At 44.7% G+C, this 25,007-nt stretch overlaps 1 protein-coding gene and 1 pseudogene across 1 annotated transcript in view; one reads left to right on the plus strand and one right to left on the minus strand.

Moving 5' to 3' along the window:
• The window catches only part of Stom (stomatin), a 30,851-nt gene that overhangs the window by 4,010 nt on the left and 1,834 nt on the right, over nucleotides 1–25,007 (minus strand). The window contains exons 2-6 of the mRNA XM_004641485.2: nucleotides 13,294–13,397; nucleotides 12,600–12,672; nucleotides 11,057–11,139; nucleotides 6,713–6,916; nucleotides 5,738–5,872 (exon numbers count right to left, since the gene is read on the minus strand). Coding sequence (XP_004641542.1) covers nucleotides 5,738–5,872; nucleotides 6,713–6,916; nucleotides 11,057–11,139; nucleotides 12,600–12,672; nucleotides 13,294–13,397 — 599 coding nt within the window. The remainder of the gene's footprint in view (nucleotides 1–5,737; nucleotides 5,873–6,712; nucleotides 6,917–11,056; nucleotides 11,140–12,599; nucleotides 12,673–13,293; nucleotides 13,398–25,007) is intronic.
• On the plus strand, nucleotides 16,029–16,770 carry LOC105743577 (annotated as a pseudogene).

Here is a 25,007-nt window from a genome sequence, read left to right on the forward strand (position 1 = left end):
CATAAAATCCTTGTGCATCTCAGAACTGGCAGCACTGATTGGCCTTCTGCCCACAGAGATCCTGTTCACTTGTACAGCACACTTCAGGGGCCTTCAGGTGTAAACAAGCCCTGTGCAGAAGCTGACAATGGAGAACGAAATCCTGGTCTCCTTGGCTCCTTTCCAGCGGCAGGGGCAGACCCAGGACCCCAGTGGGATGAAGGCTGAGAAAAGCATGCCAGGGAATGGTGCAAGCACGAGAGGTAGACAGTTCTACAGAGAGGAGGGTGGTGAGGTGACAGAAGGTGAATCCTAAGAAAGGGAGGTCTGCTGCTTGGATAGAGTTGCAGAAGAATGTTTTAGGCAGAACATAGGAAAAAGCACCGAGGCATAAAAAAGCTGGTGTATTTCCCGAAACTGTTAGTGGCTGCATATGGTGTGGGGAAGACAGAAAGGTAGTGGGTGAGTTAGGCCAGGGTCTACAGGGCAGGGAAGGCCAAGTGCTTTTGATTTTTGTTCTGTAGATAACAGGAAACCAGGGATTTTTTTTTTAAAAATGTATTTGGTACAGGGTTTCATTACACAGCTCAGGCTCGTACTGATCCTGTTTTCAGCCTCCTCAGTGCTGGGGTTACAGATGTGTACCACGCCCAGTCTTGGTGGCCAGCTCAGCACACTTAGGGTGGGGCTGGCAGGGCATGTGGTACCAGGATCTAACTCTGGTCTCTGTGCTTGCCTAAGCAGGCACTTAGTCTGTTGACCTATCTTGTTGGCCCTGGGGGATGGGTGTTAAGGAGGTCAGTAGTCTCATCAGATCTATTTTGAGAAAACTGAGGGATGTCTAAGGATAAAGAAGAGACTGGGGGCTATTCATGGCCAGTAGGACTTACTGGTGGTGGGGATGAAGACAAAACAGATTGGCAGCTGCAGTAGAGGGAAAGTCAACAATATCCGGAGACTGGTGGGTGAGACTCTTGTTTCTAGGTTTGGACTGGATGGGTAGTACTGCTGATGGAGACAAGGGGTACAGGATACGGTACCTAACAGTTACAGGATAAAGATCCTAATTTATGAAGGCAAGCCATCATTTCCTCCTGCCTTGGTCTGTGAGAAGGGGCAAGTGCCAAACACACTCACAGAAAGTCCCATGACTATATCCCAAGTCAAGCACTGGAGAATTCAGAAAGAAATGACTGCCATGGGAACTCTGATTTTTTTCCATGTCATCTCAAATATCCAATTAGATAATTTTTGTCTGGATGTGGGCCAACCACCAAGGTATCTCATTCCCTGCCACCAATCAACACATGATTTCTTGGCTGGGAAGCCAGACCCACCCAGGCTGGGCACACACTTTGTCCATAGAAAAAATGCCCTGAGCAAGCTGCCCAAAATTGAAAACAATACCACAGGCTTTGTCTAGATGTGGCCAAATGATACCTTAGATAGCATCTTAGAGAGCAAAGCTACTTGTGAATGTGTGTGTGTGTGTGTGTGTGTGTGTGCTAAGTGTACAGTGATTCCAGGTCAATCAATGCTTTATATTCACAAGATTTTATTTCATTATATGTTATTCGCAGTTTGGGGGATCAAACCTAGGGCCTTATGCAGACTAGGCAAGTGCTCTACCACTGAGCTACATCCCCAAGCCCCACAGACCATAATTTAAAATACAAGTATGAGGTTGACACTTCCTGTCCCTTTCTGGAGAACACGTGGGCTGGCGAGAGGCAAAGGCAGAGCAATGTGATATTCTCCAGTTTTGTACTCCACCCTGTCTCAACTAACAGGACGTCAGCCCAGAAACATGAGCTGGAAAGCATATGCCGACATCTTTCTGACTTGCAAAAGGAAGTAAGGGAGGATACGAGCACTGAAGATTTACAATCTCAGCCGTTAAGACTTGGTCTAAAAAACTTATGAAGAGATTTGGTTAACATACAGCACAATGTGTACAGAATCTGTCTTTTGTGCCAGGCTTCTTCACTTAATTTATGTTATAAGCAGTTATGGGGCCAGGGAGATAGCTCGGCAGTCTAAGTGCCTTCCTGGCAAGCACAAGGACCTGGGTTAGATCCCCGGTACTGCATGACTTGCCAGCCCCAAGCCAAGCTGGCCACCAAAACCTGGCATGGTGTCATGTGCCTATAATCCCAGTGTGGGAGAGGCTGAGACAGGAGGATCATCATGAGTCTGAGCTGCATAGCAATGCCCTGTATCAAATATATAAGTAAATAAAAGATTAAAATAAGTTTTTTAAAAGGAGTTATGTATTCATCCTCTTTGTTACAGAGGATTCCTTCATGTGAATAAACTGCATCATCTGGGGCAATTAAAAAATGTTGCGGTATGCATCCTAGTGCATGCTTCCTGGTAGACACATAAGCACATTTCCATGAGAGATTTGCTGAGCAGTGCAGCTACTTTCAGGGTCTGCAAATGGATACTGTCAGCCTATTTTCCACAGTGATTATACCAATGCACATTCCCACCAGATGAGCATTCTAGTCCCTCCCTCAGTCACACTTGGTTCTTATCTTTCTTTTTCCAATCCCTTTGGAGGGTACCTAGATGGTATGGTTTGTATCTAGATGTCTCCTCAAAGTCTTATGTGCTTACAGATAATGGCTGGATCTAGGCTGTGTGAATGTGGACTAAGGGTGTGATAACTAAATTAGTTGACTGGCTTAGCATTGTTCTGGTGTGGATAAAGGGAAGGCCCACCCTGGATGTGGGTGGCACCAACCAATAGGCTTGTAACCTGGATGAAATAAAAGGGAAAGGGAAGCCTCCTGGAGCTGCTTTCCTCTCCTACTGCCTTCAGCTTGCCATGCCATGAACTCTTTTTCCTCTGCAATGCCACTGGCCATTGTCCCCTGCCTTGGAGCCAACTGATTATGGGCTGAAATCTCTACAAACTGTAAGACAAAATAAATCTTTCCTCCTTTAACTTGTGGGTGTAAAGTATTTTGTTCCAGCAATGAGAAAAGTAACTAAGACACTAGAGTTGCATCTGCTGTAATTTGAATTTGAATTTCCCTGTGACTAAGGCATTTTTCTCTGAAGCCTCTTAATCTACAGACTCTCACAACCAATCTCTCTGTTCCTCTGCAATTTGTTGAAGAAACTATGAGAAATTATGATTGCTCTGTTTTCCATGAGAACCTGAAGTAAACCAACAGTTGTAGTAGGATTATTGTTCCTTACAGACATGTTTGGCTCACTGTGTAAACATTAACCTTGAAGATAATTAATTTCTTACCAAAGTTCATGAAACAGCTGTCAGACTTAACTTTACTGCCCTATCAAAGTCATAACATGGTGAACAAAACTCTATCAGACTTGCTGATCTTGTGATAAGAAGATGGGAACTTTCTCTCTAAGCTGGTGTGCTATGGAGAAGGTTCAGTCCATCCAAGAAGTCCAGAGAAGATAGCAGTAGAGGGACATTCTCATTTTCACTGCTATTAATCAACAATGTGACCATGAGGGAAACATTTCAGTTTTCTCGACTTTAGTGTTTCACTTGGCTACTGGGATGGCAGACCAGTTCCACTGCTAGGGCCATGTCCAAGCAGTTGAGGGCTGTTCCTTGGAGCACTAAGGACTGATTCTGAGGCCAATCTAAGTTCAGGGGTACACAGTGCTCTGTGTGTGTGTGTGTGTGTGTGTGTGTGTGTGTGGTGCAGTGTGTCTAAGTGCGGGATCTGACACCTTGGGAAGATAATCTTTGAGGATCCTTCACACTCTGCTAGTCTCTGCACAGCAACTTCTATTGATCTGTTTTAGAAATGGGGCTTTTGGTTGATGACAGATTCCAGGTAAAATCAATTTCTAATTTTCTTAAATTGCTGATAATAGTAGGGACTATTTACTGGCATTATCATAAATACAACTTAGTTTTCTAAAATGATGATTTTTAAGGAAGGTACTTAAGGATTCCATAGCATCATAAGGTGGTTATCACAAGCAACAGTAAGTATATTAAGAAAATTTAGAATTCAGGGTGATGTAAGATTCTAGAGGGGGCATGTCAGATGGGCTACGCTTCTACTGGGTGTTAAGAAATTATACTAACAAATCAGGGGCTTAAAGAGCACCCTGAGGGAAGGACAGGATTTTGTGGTCAGCCAATGATCACCAGCTGCTACTCTTTTCTAGTGGTGATAAATTGGTTTGTTCCATATGTTTGGGAGATCTGTCAAGGCTGTAGCAACTCCTCCTATGAAAACTCTTCTGCTGTGTGTGGTGGTGCATGTCCATAAGCCCAGAACTCTGGGAGTCTGAGGCAAGAGGACAACAAGTTAGAGCCCAGCCTGGACAACTGAGTGAGACCACATCTCAAAATTAAAAAAAAAATAAAATAAAAGCACTGGGGATATAGCTCAGTGAAAAGACCCTGTGTTCAATCTATAGTAACACACATGTGTGCGCGCGCGCGCACACACACACACACACACACACACACACGGAGCTGGGGAGGGAAGCCAGACTGTGTTAGTACCGAACTTTGCCCTTGCCCCTTGAATGAAAATCAGATCAAAGAAAACCTCTTTTCTGTGATGTGGAATCAGGACTGGCCCCTGTCTTTGGTATTCACCTGGCAGTGTGTGAACCTGGGAGTCAAGTGTCATCCATCACAAACTATCTGCAACTAGACCTGGTCCTGGCCCTGGCCCAGAAAAGGCTCCTGTGAGCCCTACTTTCAGGTCCCAATGGCCAATGGCCAATCCTGATGAGGCTTGAGTCTACTGCCTATTCTCTGTCTCTGTCTCTGTCTCTCTCTGTCTCTCTCTCTGTCTCTCTGTCTCTCTGTCTCTCTCTCTCTCTCGTATTTATGGTAGGGTATACAGGGTCTCACTACACAGATTGGACTCGTAGTGACTCTCCTGTTTTCAGCCTCCCAAGCACTGCGATTGCAGGCAGGCGTCACCACGCCCAGTCTCAATTGCTATCTCAGTGCCTGGCACAGCACACCAGGGATTGAACACTGGTCTGGCTGGACCCTACTGCCTATTCTTGGGTTTGGTGAGATACCCCTGTATTTCTGTGCATTATCATTTTAAAAGGTACTCTTTCTTTCTTTTCTTTTTTCTTTTTCTTCTTTTTAGAAATAGACTTGCTATATAGTTCAGACTGCCTTTGAGCTCACCATATTGCCCAGGTTGGCCTGGAACTCACAGTGATCCTCCTATCTCAGCCTCCCAAGTGCTGGGATTATAGATGCACACCCTACATTCCAGCTTCTTTTTGAAATTAGTTTAACAAGTCTGTCCTCAGTGCCATGCGCACAAACTATTAAACAAAAAGGGCAAGGTGCACAGCAATGTGTTGGTGTGAGTCTAGTTTCATAAAATAAGCCAATCAGCTAACAACCTAACCAAACAACATTGAGTTTTGAGACTGCCAGACATCATGGCACACACCTGTTTTCCCAGCACTCTGGGGGCTGAGGTAGGAGGATCAACATGAGTCCATGAGTTTGAGATCAGCCTGGGTTATACAGTGAGTTCAAGGCCAGCCCGAGCTACACAATGTTTTTTTGTCTCAAAAAACAAAACAAAACAACCAAACCTGTAAGAGTATGGCTTCTGAGGAAATAGATTCAGAGTGATAGGAAGGAATCCCATCTTTACTAAGCACTTTAGGATTTTTTCAATTTTTTTTTTTTAAGTGAGCTTTGTAGAATTTTTTTTTTTTTTTTTTTTAAAGGTTCAATGAGAAGAACAACTAAAAAAACCAACAAAGAAAATATTACCTTGGCTCGGGCCTCCCGGGAAGCTTCCGCCTCTGCAGCCATCGCTCTCTGGAGCTGTGTGGGCAGCTTCACGTCCTTAATTTCCACACGTTCCACCTTTATTCCCCAGTCGTCGGTGGCATCATCCAGCGTGTTCTGTTAGGAGACAGCAGGGGACAGTCAGTTCCCACCCAGATGCCTACAGTGGCCACAGCCGCTGGGATGGGGAGCGGAGAAAGTGCTGCCGGAGGGGAGAAGTAGGCTGAGGCAGAGCCAGCTACCAGGGAGCCGATCCTGAGCCCGCTCCTAGAGCTACCGGCAAAGATTTCTTCTCAAAGGGCTGCACGGGATCTGCGCGTGCGCGGGATCTGTGCAGTCTCCGCCGCAGCTACCTTCAGGTCCAAAGCAGCCCCATCCGGATGATGGGTGCAGCTTCCAGGGCAACTTTACTACAAAAGCGATGGCCAGCCTGAGGGCTACAGGGCCCTGACCCCGGGGCGTGCGCGACGTTGTGGAAGGCGTGTTACTTCTTTGTGCTTCGCTTTTGTACAAGGGCAGGAAGGAAATTGTACTATCTCAGGAACTCGTTGTGCATGTCCAGTGAGATCGTGGATCCTGCACTAATGAAGTTTTACTGAGAGTAAGAATTCAGACTGAAGAATTCCCTTTATCTTTGTGAACTAGCCAGGCTTAACAGCTACTCCTGGAGCAAGGCTGGAGTGCACAACAGGTAGGAGGGGAATCGTGGGATTCGCGCACGGCCTCTGAACCATCGTGTTAAACAAATAGAAAAATAAATGCTGAGGAAACTAAACAGGCATCTAGTGTTGGGAACCCACAAACAGTCAGGGTGACAAGGGGTGGCTGCTTCCATAGAGACCATAAAACCAAAGGAGAAAAACAAGCCAGAAACTACTTCCAACTTGAGAGGTCAAAAGGTTCTCAAACCACCACACTGGTTGTTTAAGTTTCTGTTGGTTTTTGAGAACCCCTTACCTGCATGTTGTGAGCAATTTCTTCCCTGTCAGAAAGGATCTGGGAAAGGTTCTTGGTGCCCAGAACATTCCTGAGAGTAGTTTGTGCCAGAAGGCGGGTCGCTGAGTCGGCGTTGGTGATGTTTGCCACAGCCAGGGTCGCATTCTGAACGCGGTAATAGACCACACCATCCACACTGATGGTCACTGAATCCTTCGTGAGGACCTGAAGGAGGAAGGCAACAACTCTATCTGCTGACCAAGATTTCTTTCACACAGCTGCAAGGATTGTTATTTTAGCAGCTTTTCTTGGATAAGGTGTCAGAAATTTAATTATATCTTTAGGAATTTAATAAAACACATTTGTGTATTCTTGAAATCCACTGACTGATTCAATTGTGCCACACATTTTTTGCTACCACTCACTAGCAGACATTGGATTGGGAAAAAGGCAGGGAAAACTTTGGGCTCTCTGTCTAAGGAGATGAGGAAGTCAAGAAACAAGGGGTTCGATCCCCCGCGTGCCGTGCCAGCCTCGCCCTGGGATGCACTGAGCCGGTGACTGAGACTGGGTGTGGTGGTGTGCCCACATGGGCGTAATCCCAGCCCTTGGGAGGCTGAAAACAGGAGGATCACTGAGTCCGACCCTGTAGTGAGATCCTGTAGACCCTGTACTAAATATTAAATAAATAAAATAAAATAAAATAAAAAGAGACAAGGGGTGGGTAGCTAAGGGTGGCAGGGGAGAGACCTACTGAATCTTGAACAACAGAGTCAAAATACTCTGAGGAGGGAGTGGACAGCCTTCGAGGCAGAAAGAATTGCGTGCATAAAGGAGCAGAGGCAGGGGAGAGCTGAAGCTGACAAACCACAAATAGCTCAGTACAGGGACCAAATGCATGGGAATGGTTTTATAAGACAAGACCAGGGAAAAATATATGCATAAATATATGCATGGTGTGCTCCATCACAATGCTTAACATGACAGAACTGTAGAAATACAAATTACTAAACCTATCCAGGACGCACTGTCTTCATTCATAGAGACTAATAATAGTATTACAAGACTTTTGTTAGAAGTCATGAGTTGATACATTTAAGTGCTAAGAGGAATGCCTGACACACGATAGAAGCCATCTTTAACCTGTACCTGGTAGCGCTTCCCTGTAATCCCAGCACTCCGGGAGGCTGAGGCAAGAGGGTGGCAAGACCAAGCCCAGGTGAGGCAATAGCAAGACTCTGTCTCAAAATAAAAAATAAAGAAGAGCTAGGGCTATACCTCAGTGCGAAGGCCCCAGGTTGAATCCCTGTCCCGCCCACCCATGCCCAAACAGCTATCTTTATTAATTTTTATTCCAGATACTGGCATTGACTTTGTCAAGTAAAGCACTGATCCTGTTAACTGGAATGAGTTAATTTAGACTTTTTTTTTTGAGAAGAAGCTACCTCACTTTGTTTCTAGCTCATCTCCTATACAAAGAGATGGCCCCTGACTTAAGATAGTTCTCTTTAGGATGACCTGGCTTCACAATGATGTGACATCAATTCACCTTCAGTAGACACTCAACTCCAGTTTCTAAGTTGTGGCCTCTTTCCCAGCCAGCAACGTGCAGTGCTTTCTCTCTTAGGATCTGGGCGGCAGCAGCGAGCTTCAGCTCCTAATCAGCCCCAAGATCACAAGGAGAAACTAACACCACTCTGCAGTGTATGCGTCTATACATCACTGGTGTTTGGTGGAATAGATGTATCAATGAATTTTTTATTTAACATTATTTCCAGCTCACTCTGGGTTTGTCAGGACTTAACTCCCCCATGAGTCATGACGCTCCTGGGCCTACGCAGCGGTGACCTTCAGTCCTAAGTTAGTAACCTTTGCCTAACACGCTCCAGTGACTTCCTGCCACTTTCAAGGCAAAGTCCTTCCATATCAGGCCTCCCTCTCCAACTCCTGCACACATCCTGCGCCAGGCCACATGCAGGTCCCTCATGCTCCGTGGTCACACCCCGGGGCCCTTCTACCAGCCCCAACTCTGCCCCAAAGTCTCCTTTCTCTTTCTCAACAGGAGATGAGCGCCTTCCTATGCATCCTTCACGCAGCTTTCCTCTGTGAAACTCCCCTGCCTCACTCAACAGAGGCCGGTGGTCTTCCCTGACACACGCCGCGCCTCAGTGTCCTGACATCTTCTCCTGACAGGTCTGCTTCTCTTTCAGACTATGCCCTTCTGGGGCAGTCGGAGTATTTCCAGCTGTATTCCCAGCTCTGCTTGCTCCCTCTGGATGACCCTGAGCAGGGCTTTAAACCATGTGACCTGATTGTTGGTCCTTCATTTCCGACGTGGGACTAATAATACTGTCCAATTCTCCCCCAAGTTTCTGTGAAGATCGATCAGTTGAAAAGACATCTGTGAAATGCATAAAGAAAGCCTTACAGAAAGCATACTGCGCTAATGTAAATGGAAAGCGGTAATGATACTGTTGCCAAGCAGTTATTTAGCTCCGCCAGGCGTCAAAGCAATCATCCTCCTTTTCCCCCTTTCTTCAGTAATCTAAAAATATCTTTAATAAGAGAGAGAAGCAGAGGACTTGTAAAAAAATGCACAGTCTATTACCATTTTGTGTGAAAATTATTTCCCAGGCTGTGATGGGAACATGAGCGTCACTCCGGGGCCGGATTCTGCCACTGTGACTCCACCACAGCCGCCCTCAAAGCTGTGGCTCCTCGCTGACTGTTTTGGAGGCAGAGTGTTTATCTCCCTTCACAGTGAGTTCACAGGGGATCGGAAAAAAGATCGCTTGCCAAGTTCCAATCTGCTCTGCATTCGGCAGCTTGCCGGGGAGGAGGGTGCGGCTGGGTGGGAGACGCTCACAGCAGCCCTGCCAGATGCCTGGAATGTTTACAGGGGCAACTGCCAGAGCTCAAAGCAACCCCGAGAGAGGGGCGCCTCCAGAGGGTCAGCCTTCCTTGAAGGGTGGGAAAACTTGCAGAGAACACAGGGATGCTCTCAGACTTGCGCTTGTCGGATGTGGGTAACAGGGATTGCTGGCGGCTCTCGGGTTGTGAGGATTTAGAAGTCTGACCTCAGTAACTTCTTGGATAGGTACCAGCAAGGGAGTTCCTGAGCTGGTTTCTGGATTTTGTGGCAAGAGAAAGCAAGCTGGCCATGTTCCACCATCGTGCTGAGGACCTGGGGGACAGCCAGGAAGCAGTGTTCTGCCGTCCCTCCTTCACTGCGCTTGCAGGTTGGTCTCCAACGGCTATTTCGTCTCCGAAGACACAGCTGTGACGTGGGTATCATCTCTCAAGGACCACAGTGGAGCAAACACAGGGCGCACTTAGCAGGGAGCCTGGGGAAGGCACTAGGCAGCAATTCGCAAGAGCTGCGTTTCAGTCCTGGCTCTGCTATTGTCAGCTGAGGAAATTCCCTCCTCTTACTGCAGCTCTACTTCCTAGAGATTCTGCTGTGGTTTGCAACTGTGACAGTATCTGTGATGTTGCCAAAAAAGAAGGCACAACATATTGATAAATATATCTAAAATGCCAAATGAGTGGCTTCAAATTCTTTGGCTTCTACCAATTTACCTACAACAAAATCGTGACTGTTGATTTAAACACATCATCTGTGCAAAACCCATCGAGGAGAACTGTGGTAAAAACAGTGCCAGTGACTCCCGTGAAGATGCTACGGTTCCGCTCTCATCAGCTTCACGATCTACTGTGTCGTAACAGCAACGAGCATTCACACAGTGCTGGCTGTTCATCAGGTGCTGTCCTAAACGCTCACTGCACATGTCATGTCTCATTCATTCTTCCTAACAGTCCTATGTGGCAGGTCTTGCTAGCACAACCTCTGTTTTATAGTGAGAAGGTAACTGAGGTACAGAGGAGGCCAAACTCCCCCTCAGGAAGGTCATGGAACGGGGAAAGGAGAAAGAATCCAGGCCCAAAAGTGTCCTCCCTCCTTAGCAGGGCGTGGTGGTGCACAATTGTAATCCCAGCACTCAAGAGGCTGAGGCTGGAGAATTGTTGTGAGTTCCAGACCAGCCTGGGCTACAAAGTGAGCTCAAGGCCAGCCTGAACTGCATATGGAGACCCTGTCTCGACAAAACAAAAGAGACAAACAGAAGTGTCCTCCTTTTCAAATCCTTCTTTGCACACCTGTAATTCCAGCACTCAGGAGACTGAGGCAGAGGGTAACTGTGAGTCTGAAGCCAGCCTGGACTACATAGTGGGACCCTGCCTTGAGAAGAGAAGAAGAAGGAGGGAAGAGGAGGAGAGAGGAGGGGAGGGGAGGGCAAAAATGTCTTCCTATTCAGTGTAAATCATGTTCACACATGACCCCTCAGCCACCGCAGAAGAAAAGCTCACCTCCTGAGGAGGAATGTCAAAAGAAATGGTCCTCATGTCCACTTTGATGAAGCTGTCAGTGCAAGGCAGAATAAAAAACAAGCCTGCAACAGAGATACACACAGGGTCAGAGAGACACCGGCACCGTGGCTCACTTCTCCAGCAATTCTGATGGCATCCACCCAGTCGACTACAGTCACCACCTGCAGGAGCCAGAAGCCTGGAGAATTATCCTCGCTCTTCACGCTTGCTGCTTCCCACCATGAAGGCTCCCATGAAGGCCCGGGGAGTTCACTTCTTTACGCTGCTGTTGCTGTCACCTTCCGCCTTCCCCTGGACCAACGCAACGGCTTCCAAGCTGTTCTCTCAGCTTCTCTCCTATGCCCCACTTCCCCTGCTGCAAGCCCAGCTGTCTTCCCTAGTGACCGGAACCCTGCCCGCCATGATCCTGAAGGACCTGCCTCGCCCGCCTCTTCAGCCATAGCCTCTGGCCTCAGACCCTTGCTTGCACTGGCCTGAGCTGCTGGCCAGCCCACAAATCTGCAAGGCTCTCCCTACAGTGCTTTGTACATAATGTTGTTGTTTCTGCTAAGCCCGCCAGCTAGCACAGTGGCTATCCCTGTGCTCGCCTCACGACTCTGCTGGAAAGTCATTCCCAGGGAACATGGCTCACCCACCACAAGTCTGGGCCAGTCACTCGTCTCTGGGTTTCTCACTTCTCTGGCTCTCTGTGGTTACTCAGTCATGATACTCGCCCCACACAATGATGCAGATACATAGTGAATGTTTACATTTTTAAAAAGTCTTACAATAGAAGACATATTGCCATTAATCTCCTTCAACTACTTCCCCCTTTCCTTGAACATATTTTCCCCTCATTCTTGACATTTTCAGAGGCTGTTCTAGAATCCTGTGTTTCTTCATGAGGCATGATCAAAAATATGGTGAGTGCCACGGAATGGTAAAGCAGACTGGGAGTAAAACACATGAGGCTGTGGCCTCACCCACCTTACTCCTGGGTCTCCCGCAAAGTTGAAATGACCTTGGAAGGTAAATATTTTGGTTTGATTCAGGATACTGAAGCAGCCACAACAGCGCAACTAAGGACACTCACCGAAGAGGACTCCTGCGGCTACTTCAGCAAGGGCAAGAACAGAGGGAGGCCATGTGCTGGCAGAGACACCTTGCTGCTGTCCCACCCTTACACAGGAAGATTCCCAAGGGAAGGGGCTATTCTGGCCTCTCTCAAATTCCCAGGGCCTGGACCGCACTAGCAGATCAATTGGAGTTTGCCAAGTGAATAATTAAAGGCCTTTCCTTGACAGGGGTTCTCACACTCTGATTTGCATAGCTGCAGCTATTTATTCTTGGCTGGAGATAATATTATTGGCTGGCAAGGGAAGGAAAGGGGCAGGGCAGGAAGCGAAGGGAAGGGGGTCAGTAGTGAGATTAGCTGGGACTGGGCTGTTGTTACGCCACAGCTTCCGCTCCACGAACTCTTTCCAAGCCGACAGAGCAGAAGCCCTTGGTGTCCAGACGGGCAGCCCCCAGCCCTCGCACTCACCAGGCCCTTTGGCTCCTCCTTGTAAGATGCGACCCAGCCTAAAGATGATGGCTCTTTCATACTCCTTTATAATCTGCAAGAAAGACATGAATGACAGGTTAGCAGGAAGAGCACAAACATTTACACGCAGAGCTTTTCTTCTGAATTGGTTAGATGCCTCAAATTCTAATATCTTTCCACATTTTTCTTCTATATCCAGATATTATCTTTATGTATGTCCAATGTTTAACCTCTCCATGCATAATATTTATTTACTAGGATTTTTTGTTTGTTTGTTTTGTTTTGTTGTCTTTTTGAGACAGGGTCTCCCTATACAGTTCAGGCTGGCCTGGACTCACTATGCAGCCCTGGCTGGTCTTGAACTCAAGGCAATCCTCCTGCCTCAGCCTCTTAAGTGCTGGTATTAGAGGCATGCAACCACCATGCCCAATTCACAGAAAAATTTTAACGGTGATCTTACTTTAAAAAGGATTGATTGGAAAAAAAAAAAAAAAGGATTGATTGGATAATGGATAAAAAGAAGCTTTAAGATTTCATTCCAACTGGGAAGTAGCATGAAATTCCCAAAAAGAGAAGTTGAAGGAAAAAGAATTACAGGCCACATACGGTCTCTCCATGTCTCCTGCACACACCCAGGGGGTTGATGTAGGGCAGGGGCTGAGCCCTTTCTAGATGAGAGTGAAATGCTCTTTACCTTTATGCACATCCATATTGATATTGGGAAAGTTATAAGTGTGAACAGGAACGAGGTGACCACCAAAATCCATCCGCAGACGCCAAGGCCCGTACGGGGGCTATCTGCAGAAAACAAAATCCAGACACTCAGCATGTTGTTAGCATGCTCCCCCACCTTCATTCCCGCTATTTGCCGCACACGTGTGTGCATGGTGTTATGCCGACTCCCACCCAGTCCCCATCCAGCCCTGACATGCAGCCACTACTCGCCTTAGGTCTATATCTTTTTTTTTTTTTGCGGAACTGGGGATTGAACTCAGGCCCTTGCGCTTGCCAGGGAGGCGCTTATTCCACTGAGCCATCTCCCTGGCCCTCGTCTTAGGTCTAATTAGCACAAGTACTGCCCGTATTACTTGTTACTTTCCTCAGGGAGCATTTACTGAACACTTTTCATTGCTCTCGCCCTGTACGGTGCCTTGCAGTGGTAACAGATGGAACCCAACGCCAGCTTCCAAAGAAGCTAATGTTCAGTGTGGGAGAAGCAACAAACTCATAGTCATAATGCAACCCTGGGTGCCAAGGATGGCTACAGAACATCTGTGCAGAACATGGATGGAAATGGCCGTGGGGAGGGGTGGGGAGCGGGGAGAGTCGTTGTCCAAGCTCTTCTTGAAAGATGTAACATCAAGGAAAATACCAGTGAAAAGGAAGGGGAGGCCAGAGGCATTTTAGCTGAAGGCACAGTGTGATTCAAGGTAAAAATGATATGATCTGCATATTTAGAACCTCTTTCTACAATTACACCTGCAAAATATTTCACTGATTTTATTTTATTTATTTCTTTATTTATGATTTTTTGTATTTTAGGGAAGGGTCTACAGGAAGTTCAGGGTCTCACTACTAGATCGGACTCATAGTGATCCTCTTGTTTACAGCCTCCCAAGAGCTGGGATTACAGGTGTGCACCACTATACCCAGTCTCAACTGCATCTTGGTGCGCCCTGGGGACAGGGCCAGCACAGCAGGCCCGGAGATTGAACCCCCAGCCCCTGCGCCTGCTTGCAGGTGCTTTAGTCCGCTAAGCTATTTGGCTGGCCCTATTTTACTGATTTTAGAGAAAAGTGGCTAGAGTCAAAGCGCACCTTATTTAAACACACACATTTGGGAAGAAACCAGAAACCTCTCTCTCTCTCTCTCTCTCCCTCCCGGCCCTTCACTGGCTTTATAAGCCTTTATTTATTAGCAATTTCCCGGTCAGTAGCTACACTGTGTCTGGCTTCTTAGTTGTACATACTCTCCCCCTGACATTTCTGCTTCTCTTTCCTGTGTAGGAAATAGTGTTTCCATCTAATTTAAAATAATAACTGCGGCTCTTTGCAAGCGTATCTGGAAGTAATTTGCACCAAGCCGGCAGCTGCAGTAACTACAGTTTCAACTTCAACTCCATGATATTTCCCTTGGCCAAAAAGGCATTAGGTCGTTTTCCAGTGCGAAGCATTCAACCAATGGTAGCAAGGCAGAGCCACCGGAAACGGACAGCTGATTTCCATGACACGTATGGTAGTGCTATAGTAGCTGGGGGAGCCATATTCTGTGTTGCCGCATGGACCTATGCAGCAACAGAAATTGGAATACAACAGATCCTTTCCCCTGTGGGCAGAGTCACCCCCAAGGGATGGAGGGATCAGGAATCACGCCAGCTGATATGATACAGCTAAATTATTTCTAAATGAAATCATAATTGATGCCAAGTAAAAGTGCCATGTGTCCATTAAAATATGGCCTATTGAAGAAATAAAGTACAATTGAAACCTTCAAAAACATCATAATAACTGCAAAAAATTCAGAAAAATAGAAAAGGGAAAAGTACCTTAGAATCTAGAGATAATAAATATTTTGATATAGACTTCCAAACCTTTCTTTTGTTCAGGCGACCATAATTAAAATCAAATAAAATTTGTAACCTATTTTTCTCCACTGTGGCTACTGCTCATTCATCTCCTTTGGCAGCCTGTGGAGCTATGCTTTTGTGTGTTCTCTGTTTTTGTTTAATCGAAGTTACAGTTGTTTAAAGTTTAAAAAGTCAACAGGACCTGGGTGTAGTGGCACACACCTGCAATCCCAGCACTTGGGAGGCTGAGTCAGGAGGACTGCTGTGAGTTCGAGACCAGCCTGGGCTACATAGTGAGACTCTGGGCCAGCCTGAGCCATAGTGAGCTCAGGGCCAGCCTGAGCTACATAGTGAGACTCTGTCTCAAAAAGATTAAATTAAAAAAAAAATCCTAATTTTAGTTAGCTCAGTATCAAATCTTACATGACCATGAATACACAAACACTACACAAAGCTAAGCACACAGTGCAGCAAACTATGTTCCATAGGATAAAACCCCCGAAGCACACAGTGAGTACTTTAGTTAAATTTGACTTTCTAATTTTCTGATCTTGCATCAATGTGAAGTAAATGTCCTTACACATTCATAAATAAAATTAAAGTTTCCTTTCCTGTAAGGCTTTTTTTTTTCTAGAGTTAGAGTTAACGGATTTTTTTCCTCCCTTTTCTGAGTCTTTAATGTCTTTCTCATTGATACAACCGCCAATGCCATCAATGGTCTAAATCTCCTTTCCAGTGCCACACATGAAGTGGAGGAGCTGGGGTGCCACACTAACAGCCACACAGCTGGGAGTGAGGATGGTGAAGTTGGCCAGAGCTCAGCCGTGGCTCGTGGTCCCAAGAAGCATCTGAAGCGAGTAGCAGTTCCAAAGCATTGGATGCTGGATAAACTGACCAGTGTGTTTGTTCCCCATCCATCCACCAGCCCCCATCAGCTGAGAGAATGCCTGCCTCTCATCATCTTCCTAAGGAACAGGCTCAAGTATGCTCTGACAGGAGATGAAGTAAAGAAGATTTGCATACAGTGCTTCATTAAGATCAACAGCAAAGTCCGAACTGATACAACCTATCTTGCTGCCTTTATGGTCATCAGCATCAACAAGATGGGACAGCATTTCATCTGATCTGCGACACCAAGAGTCACTTTGCTGTTCACCAGATTACACCTGAGGAAGCCAAGCACAAGTTGTGCAAAGTGAGGAAGACCCTTGTGGGCACAAAAGGGATCCCTCACCTGGTGACCCACGATGCTCGCACCAGTCGCTACCCGGACCCCCTCATCAAGGTCAGTGACACCATCCAGATTGATTTGGTGTCTGGCAAGGTCACCAATTTCAAGTTCGATGCTGGTAACCTGTGTACAGTGACCAGAGGTGCTAACTTGGGAAGAATTGGAGTGATCACCAGCAGAGACAAGCAGTCTGACTCTTATGATGTGGTTCATGTGAAGGATGCCAGCGGCAACAGCTTTGCCTCCCGGCTCGCCAACATCTTTGTCATTGGCAAAGGCAGCAAGCCATGGATTTCTCTTCCACGAGGAAAAGGAATCCGCCTCACCATTGCTGAAGAGATGAGAGGCTGGCAGCCAAACAGAGCAGGGGGTGAAATGGTCTCTATTGGCATGTTACAGAGGTCTCCGTTTAATTAAAGATAATAGAATATTTAAAAAAAAAATCTCCTTTCCAAATGGTCAGGTATCCTCTCCACTCCTTTTAAAGCAGCCGTGGGGTAGACTTTTCTCCCATCCTCAGCCACCATCTGATAATTGCCTTTCCCTATATCCTGGGGATTCCCCGTCATCTCTCGTGTTGCAGTTTCTATTTTCTGTTGCCATTGTCTTCCTAAGTTTTCTTTTTCCTTTGTGTAGAGAATATAGGGACTGAGAAAGTTTTGTTGATTTTTCTTATTAGTCAAAGAAAGCTTCCATTATATATTCAGGAAATGTTTTTTATTTATGTATTTCCTTATTTACCTTGCAGTACTGGGGTTGAACTAGTTTTTGCAAACCCTTTCCTTGAGCTACAATTCTCAGTCCCAGTTTTATTTTTAGTTTGAGATAAATTCTAAGTTGGCCAGAATGGGCTTCAGCTTGGGATCCTCCTGCCTCAGCCTTCTAGAGTGCTAGGATGACACGCCTGTACTGCCATGCTTGGCTACAAGAGCTCTTTAAATGTTCAAAGTTTGGGGAGAAGGGAGAAGGCATCCCAGGAATGTAACCCTGCTTAGAAGAAAGGGTAAAAAGAAGCAGAGAAACAGCCTTCGCATAAACAAGAGAGGAAGAAATGAGCAGAGAATTCAGGCTCGGGCCCTGAGCAAAAAGAAAGACATGGCAGTATCCAGGCCAAGTGCTCGGAAACTAAGAGACAGACAGTGACTACTTGCGTTCTGTTTAATGTTTTAATTTTCTGCTCCTGCGTCATCATAAGGGGTACATGTCTTCACGTGTGTTTAAGCAAAAATGATCTGAATGAATCCCGAAGGTGTCCAAGATAGAGCTGTGGGGGCACATACACAATTCACCAAGAGAAGGCTCGAAGCAGGGATGCAGCGAAAACTACCCACGTTATCACAACTGAGAGCAGCAACAGAGGCTCTCCGGGTGGCTTTCTAAGGATAAGAATTAAGTTAGCAATATGTCATTGACCTCTTAGGGCAGCCTTGTGAAACAAAGTATTTTATCTTCATTTGGTGAATGAGGTAACTGAAGCAAGTTCACATGAGAAGGACCCAGGAGCAAAGATAAGTCACTTATCCCAGAGCCCATGCTCCAAATCTTCTGGACTCTCCACCTCTAAACTTAAAAAGTCCTCCCTGAAGATGTTCAGAGGACTTTTTCAAGAAAGAGGGGAGGTGCGGCAGGAATTCAGAATGAACCAAATCCACTGTTCTAACAGAGGAGGCCCCTTCACTCCGGCTGTTCCTATTCACAGCCAAACACTGAATTCCTTCAAGCTCCCTCAGTGGACAGGACAGCAAATCAAGAGTGAGATGTTTGTGGAAACTGGAAACTGGGCTTAATCTTTCACACAGCAAATACTCAGCTAGAAACAGGCAGAGTGTGTATATTCTGGGGAAACGGTGCTCCACGTTTCTTTATAACTAAAACATCTCATTTTCAGCCCTTAATATTATTCTCCACCTGGTCACAGCTCAACACGAGGCCTAAACTGCACTGCTCAGAGAGGTGAGGAGAACCCACCAGGCTTAGAAATACGGACCTTCACTCCGTCTCCTGGCGCTTCTGGGCTAAAGAGAAAAGCACTTGCCCAGCTCATCAATACTTCTGAGCTCCATTTCCTTCCTGTCTCCCTCCTATTACTTCAGGATCCACCTCCTCCTGTCCAATGTCCAGGGGAAACGCCAAAGAACAGGCAGTCAGCATCGCTGAGCTCTGACACACCTGGCCATGGTCACTAGTGGGAATGCTGCTGAAGACTAGGGATCTCGGATGCTTGCTTATAAATACTACTTTGGGCCAGCCAAATAGCTCAGTGGATTAAAGCACCTGCAAGCAGGCACAGGGGCCAAGGGTTCGATCCCCAGGCCCATCGTGCCAGCATGCTGAGACAGCAATTGAGTCGGCATGGTGGCATGTGCCTGTAATCCCAGCTCTTGGAAGGCTGTAAACAGGAGGATCTTGAGTCCGATCTAGTAGTGAGGCCCTGAACACCCTGTAGACCCTTCCCTAAAAATAAATAAATAAATACGACTTTATTGTGGCTGAGAGTATTTGTTTTCCTTTTACTACCAAACTCTTCCTCGAAAACTGCAGTGCAATACCATAATCAGTCAAAGCCAGGGTCTGAATACAGATGTAAACCCACAGATTTAAGCTTTTGTGGTGAACATTCAAATTGGGCTTACTTACAGGAAATTAATTTTTTAAAGTTTTATATTATTGCTTTAAAAATAACCACTAGGATAATAAGAAATTACAGCTCAGCATATAGAAAAATATCTATACTTTTATCTCAGGTAATTATTTTTTGAATTACTGTATATCCTTTGAGCCTTTTTTTTTTGTTTGTTTGTTTTTTAAGTTTTTTGAGACATGGTTTTGTTATGCAGTTCAGGCTGGCCTTGAATTCATTGTGTAGAACAGGCTGGCCTCAAATTCACAGTGATCCTCCTGCCTTAGCTTCCTGAGCTCTGGGATTACCAGACCATAACCAGCTTTTCTTTTTCTGTTTTTTGCTTAAAACCTTTTGTATCCTGTTTCACCCACCCCATATTTAATAATGACATACATAATGATTTAAAACCTTACTGTAAACACTGTTTTAAGTCTGGATATTCTTTATCATCATTAATGATTGTATGAACATTTTATTTATTTATTTTTATTTTGGGTGCTGGGAACCAAACTCAAGATCTTGCACTTGCCAGGCAAGCGCTTGTACCACTGAGCCATATCCCCAACCCTGTATGAACATTTAGAGAAAATCTGAATCTGTCAAGTAGAAAATGCTGCACTGAATATACTCTTAGCAAAGTTTTTGCAAATTCTCATTGAAGTATCCTGAAAATTAATTTCCTAAAAGATGAAAATATATAACTTTAAACTTCTCTTTTTACAGTTTTTTATCATTATGACCATCTATCTTTTTTGAATGTCTAATACATGATTACTTCTTACATACACTATTTCTAATGTGTACAAAATATTTCTCCTGAAGAGTCAAAGTAATAATGTAAAAGATCTTCTGGACAACTACCTATGTACAAGAAAACAAATCTAAACCATAAAACACGAATAAAGAAGAGCTGTACAGTATTTTTGGTACGATCATCTTTAGGAAAAGTAGTAACACGTTCTTTCCAAGATCCTCACTCAGGCCAATGTTGGGAGTGCCGTAGGCCATTCCCCATCCTTACCAGCTGGCCTACTTTAAGATTTATTGAATTTGGCATGAGTGGAAATCACGTGTAGTCATAAAGCCCATTCATCACTGAGACTGAACTCCAAAGTTCAAAGGCTATTCTGGTTTTCTCTGCAGATAGAGGCCAGAAACATGTCTTACACCATATCTAAAAATGTGACTCAGCTTCATATGCCTTACTGCTGTCCCCCCAAAAGGCGGGGCCAAGAGTTACTGAAATAATCTAACACTCGCAGCTTTCCTCTCCCTTTTACTGGGTTTGGTGAAACACTCCATGTTGGAAACTGCCAGGAAAAAAACGAGCCTAGTGGAGAAAGAGAAGAGAGTTGGGGTTTTAATCTCAGAAACACAGGCCATCTGGTTCTAACCGTACTTTTTAAAGGGTCGAAACCACAAGATCTTGTCCATTTTTAAATTATCTTCTAAAAAACCATTACATCAAGGATGGAAATGTTCTTTTGTCCATCACTATTCCACACAGGAGATTCTATGTCAGGATTTGGCAAACTTTTCCTGTGAAGGGCCAGACAGCAAACAGTTTGCTTTGTTATTGCAGGGTGAAAGCGGCCACAGAGTATGCCTGGGTCCCAAGAAAACTCAATTTCCAGAAGCCAAAATCTAACTTTCATGTGTAATCTGAAACATTATTCGTTTTTGTTTAATTTAAATTTAAAAGTATTCACATAGCTGTAGGCCATAGAAAAACAGGCAGTTGGACAGATTCAGCCAGATCCTAGTCTCTCGGTTCCTCTTTCCTCCACCTGTTCTGAGCCAAGGTCTTTATGAGACCCAATCAGTAAAGCCTCAAAGTGAAAAATGTGTAAAAGGGTCCTTTTCCTGTAGAAACTTTAGGAGAATGACTAAGAAGGGCAGGAAACAGCAGAAGAAATGGAAACAGAAATAAGAAAGGAGGGGGAAGGGAGGAAAAGCAGCAACGGCATAACCTTGCGAAGCAAGAGACTGAAAGAGCTGCACAGGTAGAAGGCAGAGCTAGCGTCCAACTGATAAACACACACCACACAACGGTGGTTAACTGGAAACCAAAACTTGAAATTCACCGAGACAGACGACTTCAAAGTACATAAGCATGTCATAACTGGTCTTTCTGTTACTTTAATTAGGCAGTTTATGGTTATTAGGATGCCCTTATCCTTAAATCTCCTGCAGACCGGAGAGGCTTCAAGCCAGATGGCAGCAAGCAAGCGAAGAACCCTGTCTACACAGCACCTTTTCCTCCCTGGCCTAAGCCACCTGCAGGCCTCAAGGCAATCCAGAGAGCCGGTCCTGGCAGAGGACTATGCGAGCTGAATCGCGAAGCTTCGCCTGTGTTTGCCATGAACTAGTACGGAAAAGAAATACACCAATCCTTTTAAAGATTTTCAATAAAAATTGAAATAAAAAGGAATCCTTTTTTAAGCTCAAAAATGATGAGACTGAATATGTTTAAGTGTTCTATTTCCTGAAGATTTTCTGTAGCTTTTTTTCATTTAAATACTTCAGGTCACAAAAGGGGAGGGGAAAAATAGGTGAAAACAACACCAATAATTTAATACGCGGACCTCTGAGTCTTAGCCCTCCTTCTTCTGAGCTGTCACATACCACTTTAAATTGTTTAAACAAAATTTATCATGCTTTCATTGATGTTATTTGAAGACTGTCCTCCTCATGAGACTCCAGCCTTGTTAAAACATGTAGCACAAAGACTTAGGGTTGGCTCTGCCGTGTGCCGTGTGATCTCAAGCAAGCACCTTATTACTCTAAGCCTCAGTTTACTCATCTAAAAGTAGGGCCAGTGGGGGACCTCCTCAAAGGATAAGTGTGAGGACTAGTCAAACTCATATGGGAGATTCCCAGGCACTCAAAATATAAGAGTTGAATAGTTAAATGCGTGGAGTGAATCTGCAATTTCTTTCAGGAAGAGAAACAACCATCTGTTACATAAGACAAACAGAAACCGCTGTGTGTGTCTGCATAAAGGCCCCACGGCGCAGTTCAGAATCACCCTCCATCCCAAAGCAGTTGACTACTCAAGAGTTCACTTAAAAAAAACAAAAAAATCAGGCCTTTTCCTAATTGTGAGGTTAGAGACCTCAGGAAGAGGGGAAGCTGGGCTGAACACGGCCGACAACCGGGATTCTAAAAACATTTCTATTCAGAAACTTGAAGAGGAAAACCGATTCATCATGGATAATAGGTATCTTTAAGTCAGACTAAGTCAGAAAAATATGAAAATAGAACAAGATTCTACATCTTAGTGTTTCCGTGCTTGACACTTTATAGTGTTCAACAAATAGCAGCCATTATTACTACTACAACTTCAAGATCATTATTGATACGGTTCAGAGCAATAAACTTTTAGGTAAGAGAATTGCCTTCTGGGACCTGCACACCGTGGAGAAAATACCAACACTAACAATCTGTCCAGGGACTCTGTCTCCGGAGGAGAAACAGACCACATTTGGTGCGCTGTGGTGGGGGGTAAAAGAGAGCTCCGAATGCTCTTAGGTCATCCATCCGTATAAATCTTTTATATTCACCCATAAATTTCAATGTACTGGAAAATGATGAGGCTTTGTAAGTAGAACTCCAAAAATAGCTTTCTAGTTTGAAGGTCCTTGTTGTTGTTAAACCTTTTCTTCTTTGTTTTTTCCACTCGCTGTAGTAATAGTTTGCCTTTTAAATTTCAAGGGAAATTCACCTATATTTTCACATTTAATGCTTAAAACTCTGAGAGATCGGATGGGAAGATGACGCCTAATGTGCGCTTGAAGAATTCACTCTCTGGACATGGAGACTTGGCCACGGTACCCCACGTATGGCACAGTGGCCCTGAGATCTCAAGCCAGAGCTTGCCACCCTGCATTCTGTAACATTTCACTGCACTGCACGGTCTTCCCACTGGAGCTTGCTCCAGTGGACAATTGTGGCATCCTCTCTATTGTTGCGTATCTTAAGGAGGATGTTTTCTTGGTCTTATCGTCAAGGCTAGTCAAAGGAGGCATCAAGGTAAAAGCTTGGGGTCCAAGGGTTTTTACCAGTGCCAAAGTACAAAGATATGGACAGAAAAAAAGTGGAGGGATAAGCCAAACCGATAGTTGTAATATTGTGTAATAAACATTATGGCAGAGGTATGAATAGAAAATGATGACACGCTTCTTTCTACTGTTGGGATTTCTATCTACTCTCCTTATTTTCATAAATGAGATTTCTTGGGCCGGGAATGTAGCTCCACAGCACAAGCACCTGCCTGACAAGTGAGAAGCTCTGAGTTTGATTCCCAGTATCAAAAGAAAAAAAAATTATTATAGGGACAGCATATTATCTTGGTAATTATAACCCTTTTCTTGATAAGGTAAACCCAGATAAATAATCTATCTATAGTAAGGGTATATAATAAGGAATGTGATTGTTATGTTTCAAAATCAATAGTCGGGGTTACAAAAACAATAGAATAAGCTGCCAACAGGCATCTAACAACCATTTCACAATATGATTTATTCCCTTTCCATTTACTTTTTCTTTCAACAAATGTTCTGAGCATCCACAAGGTACTTAACATCAAACTATTATAATGAGGAGGGACGTGAGCTCTGTTGTTCGAAGCTCTCCTGGTCCAAAAGGGTAGGGATAATGGACAAGTCAAACTGATAGTTATAATACTGTATAATAGGCATGAGGACAGGTATGCCAGGATGCTAGACCAACACACAGGAGAGACGTTCGCTTTTAGAAAATTGCTTTTCACTTTCTGCTCCTCCTTCTTTTTTTCCTGAAGTACTATGGACCAAATTCAGGATCTCATTCACACTAGGCAAGTGCTCTACCACTGACCTACCCCCAGGCATTTAAATTTTTTTTTCATTTTAAAACTGCATTTCACTGAGACACCCAGGCTGGCCTTGAACTTGTGATCCTTCTGCCTCAGCCTCCTGAGCAACTCCGATCACAGGTGTGTGCCATAGCACCCAGTTCCGGGCCATCTTTAAAAGCAGACTTAGAATCCTATCTTTATCATTTGATCAACATCTTTAAATTTTTTTTCTTCAAAGGTGACTATCTTTTCTAGTATAAAATTTATCAGTTGGCAGCAAAAATCTTCTTAGTCATAAAAAAAAAAAATACACAAATGACAGCTTTTGTAGTCCTGGCCTCTGGTTTCAGCTAATATATGACCATGGCTGGTTTGACTCAGATTAATTACTAACGAAGTTAGGAAGTTCTCCCCAATTTGATCAGCCTGTAACAACTGAAACAAACAAATCAGTCCCATGATCCTGCTTATTGTCTGAGATTCTCCCACAGGGATTTATCCTGTTGACACGGCTCTTAATTATAATGATACATTTCTTTGCAATCCACCTGCATTATTTCGTTGCAAAGTGAACCCACTGGCTTAAGGAAAAATTAGTCATGTCCTAGGCTTGATCCTCATTACCTACCCAGGACTTATTCTTAGTAAAGACAGAAAGAGTGTGGGCTTTGGTCATTCCACTGTTTCTCTCAGAAGCTGTCATACCCAAAAGGTCTTGACTGATGCAGGGTTCTGCTGGGCTTTCTTGGGTTACCCATCTTCAGCAAAGTACTGAAGTTGGAGGCGCTAGGATAGAGAGAATGGGTTGGAGAATCAGAGAGCCTGAGTTTGAAATGTGGCTCTGGATCTTATAACTTTTTATCACTCTGACCTTCAGTTTCCTTATGGTAAAATGGAGATAATGACATTTTCCTTGGGGACTTGTTGCAGCCTTGCCATTAGAAACATGTAAAGCACTTAAGCTGTATCTGACCTATGACAGTATTCAAAAGGTTTGTTTTGTTTTTTAAAAAAAGAGTGTAAAACACTTAGGCTGTGTTTGGCATTTAACAAGCATTCAAGAAAGTCTATTCAGTATATTCCAGTAAAGGGTTCACACACCCACATGCACACACGATAACATACACCAAGCAAATTTCACTTATATGTAC

Source organism: Octodon degus, unplaced genomic scaffold (assembly GCF_000260255.1).
Source record: "Octodon degus isolate 3935 unplaced genomic scaffold, OctDeg1.0 scaffold00137, whole genome shotgun sequence".
In the NCBI taxonomy this organism is placed as follows: domain Eukaryota; kingdom Metazoa; phylum Chordata; class Mammalia; order Rodentia; family Octodontidae; genus Octodon; species Octodon degus.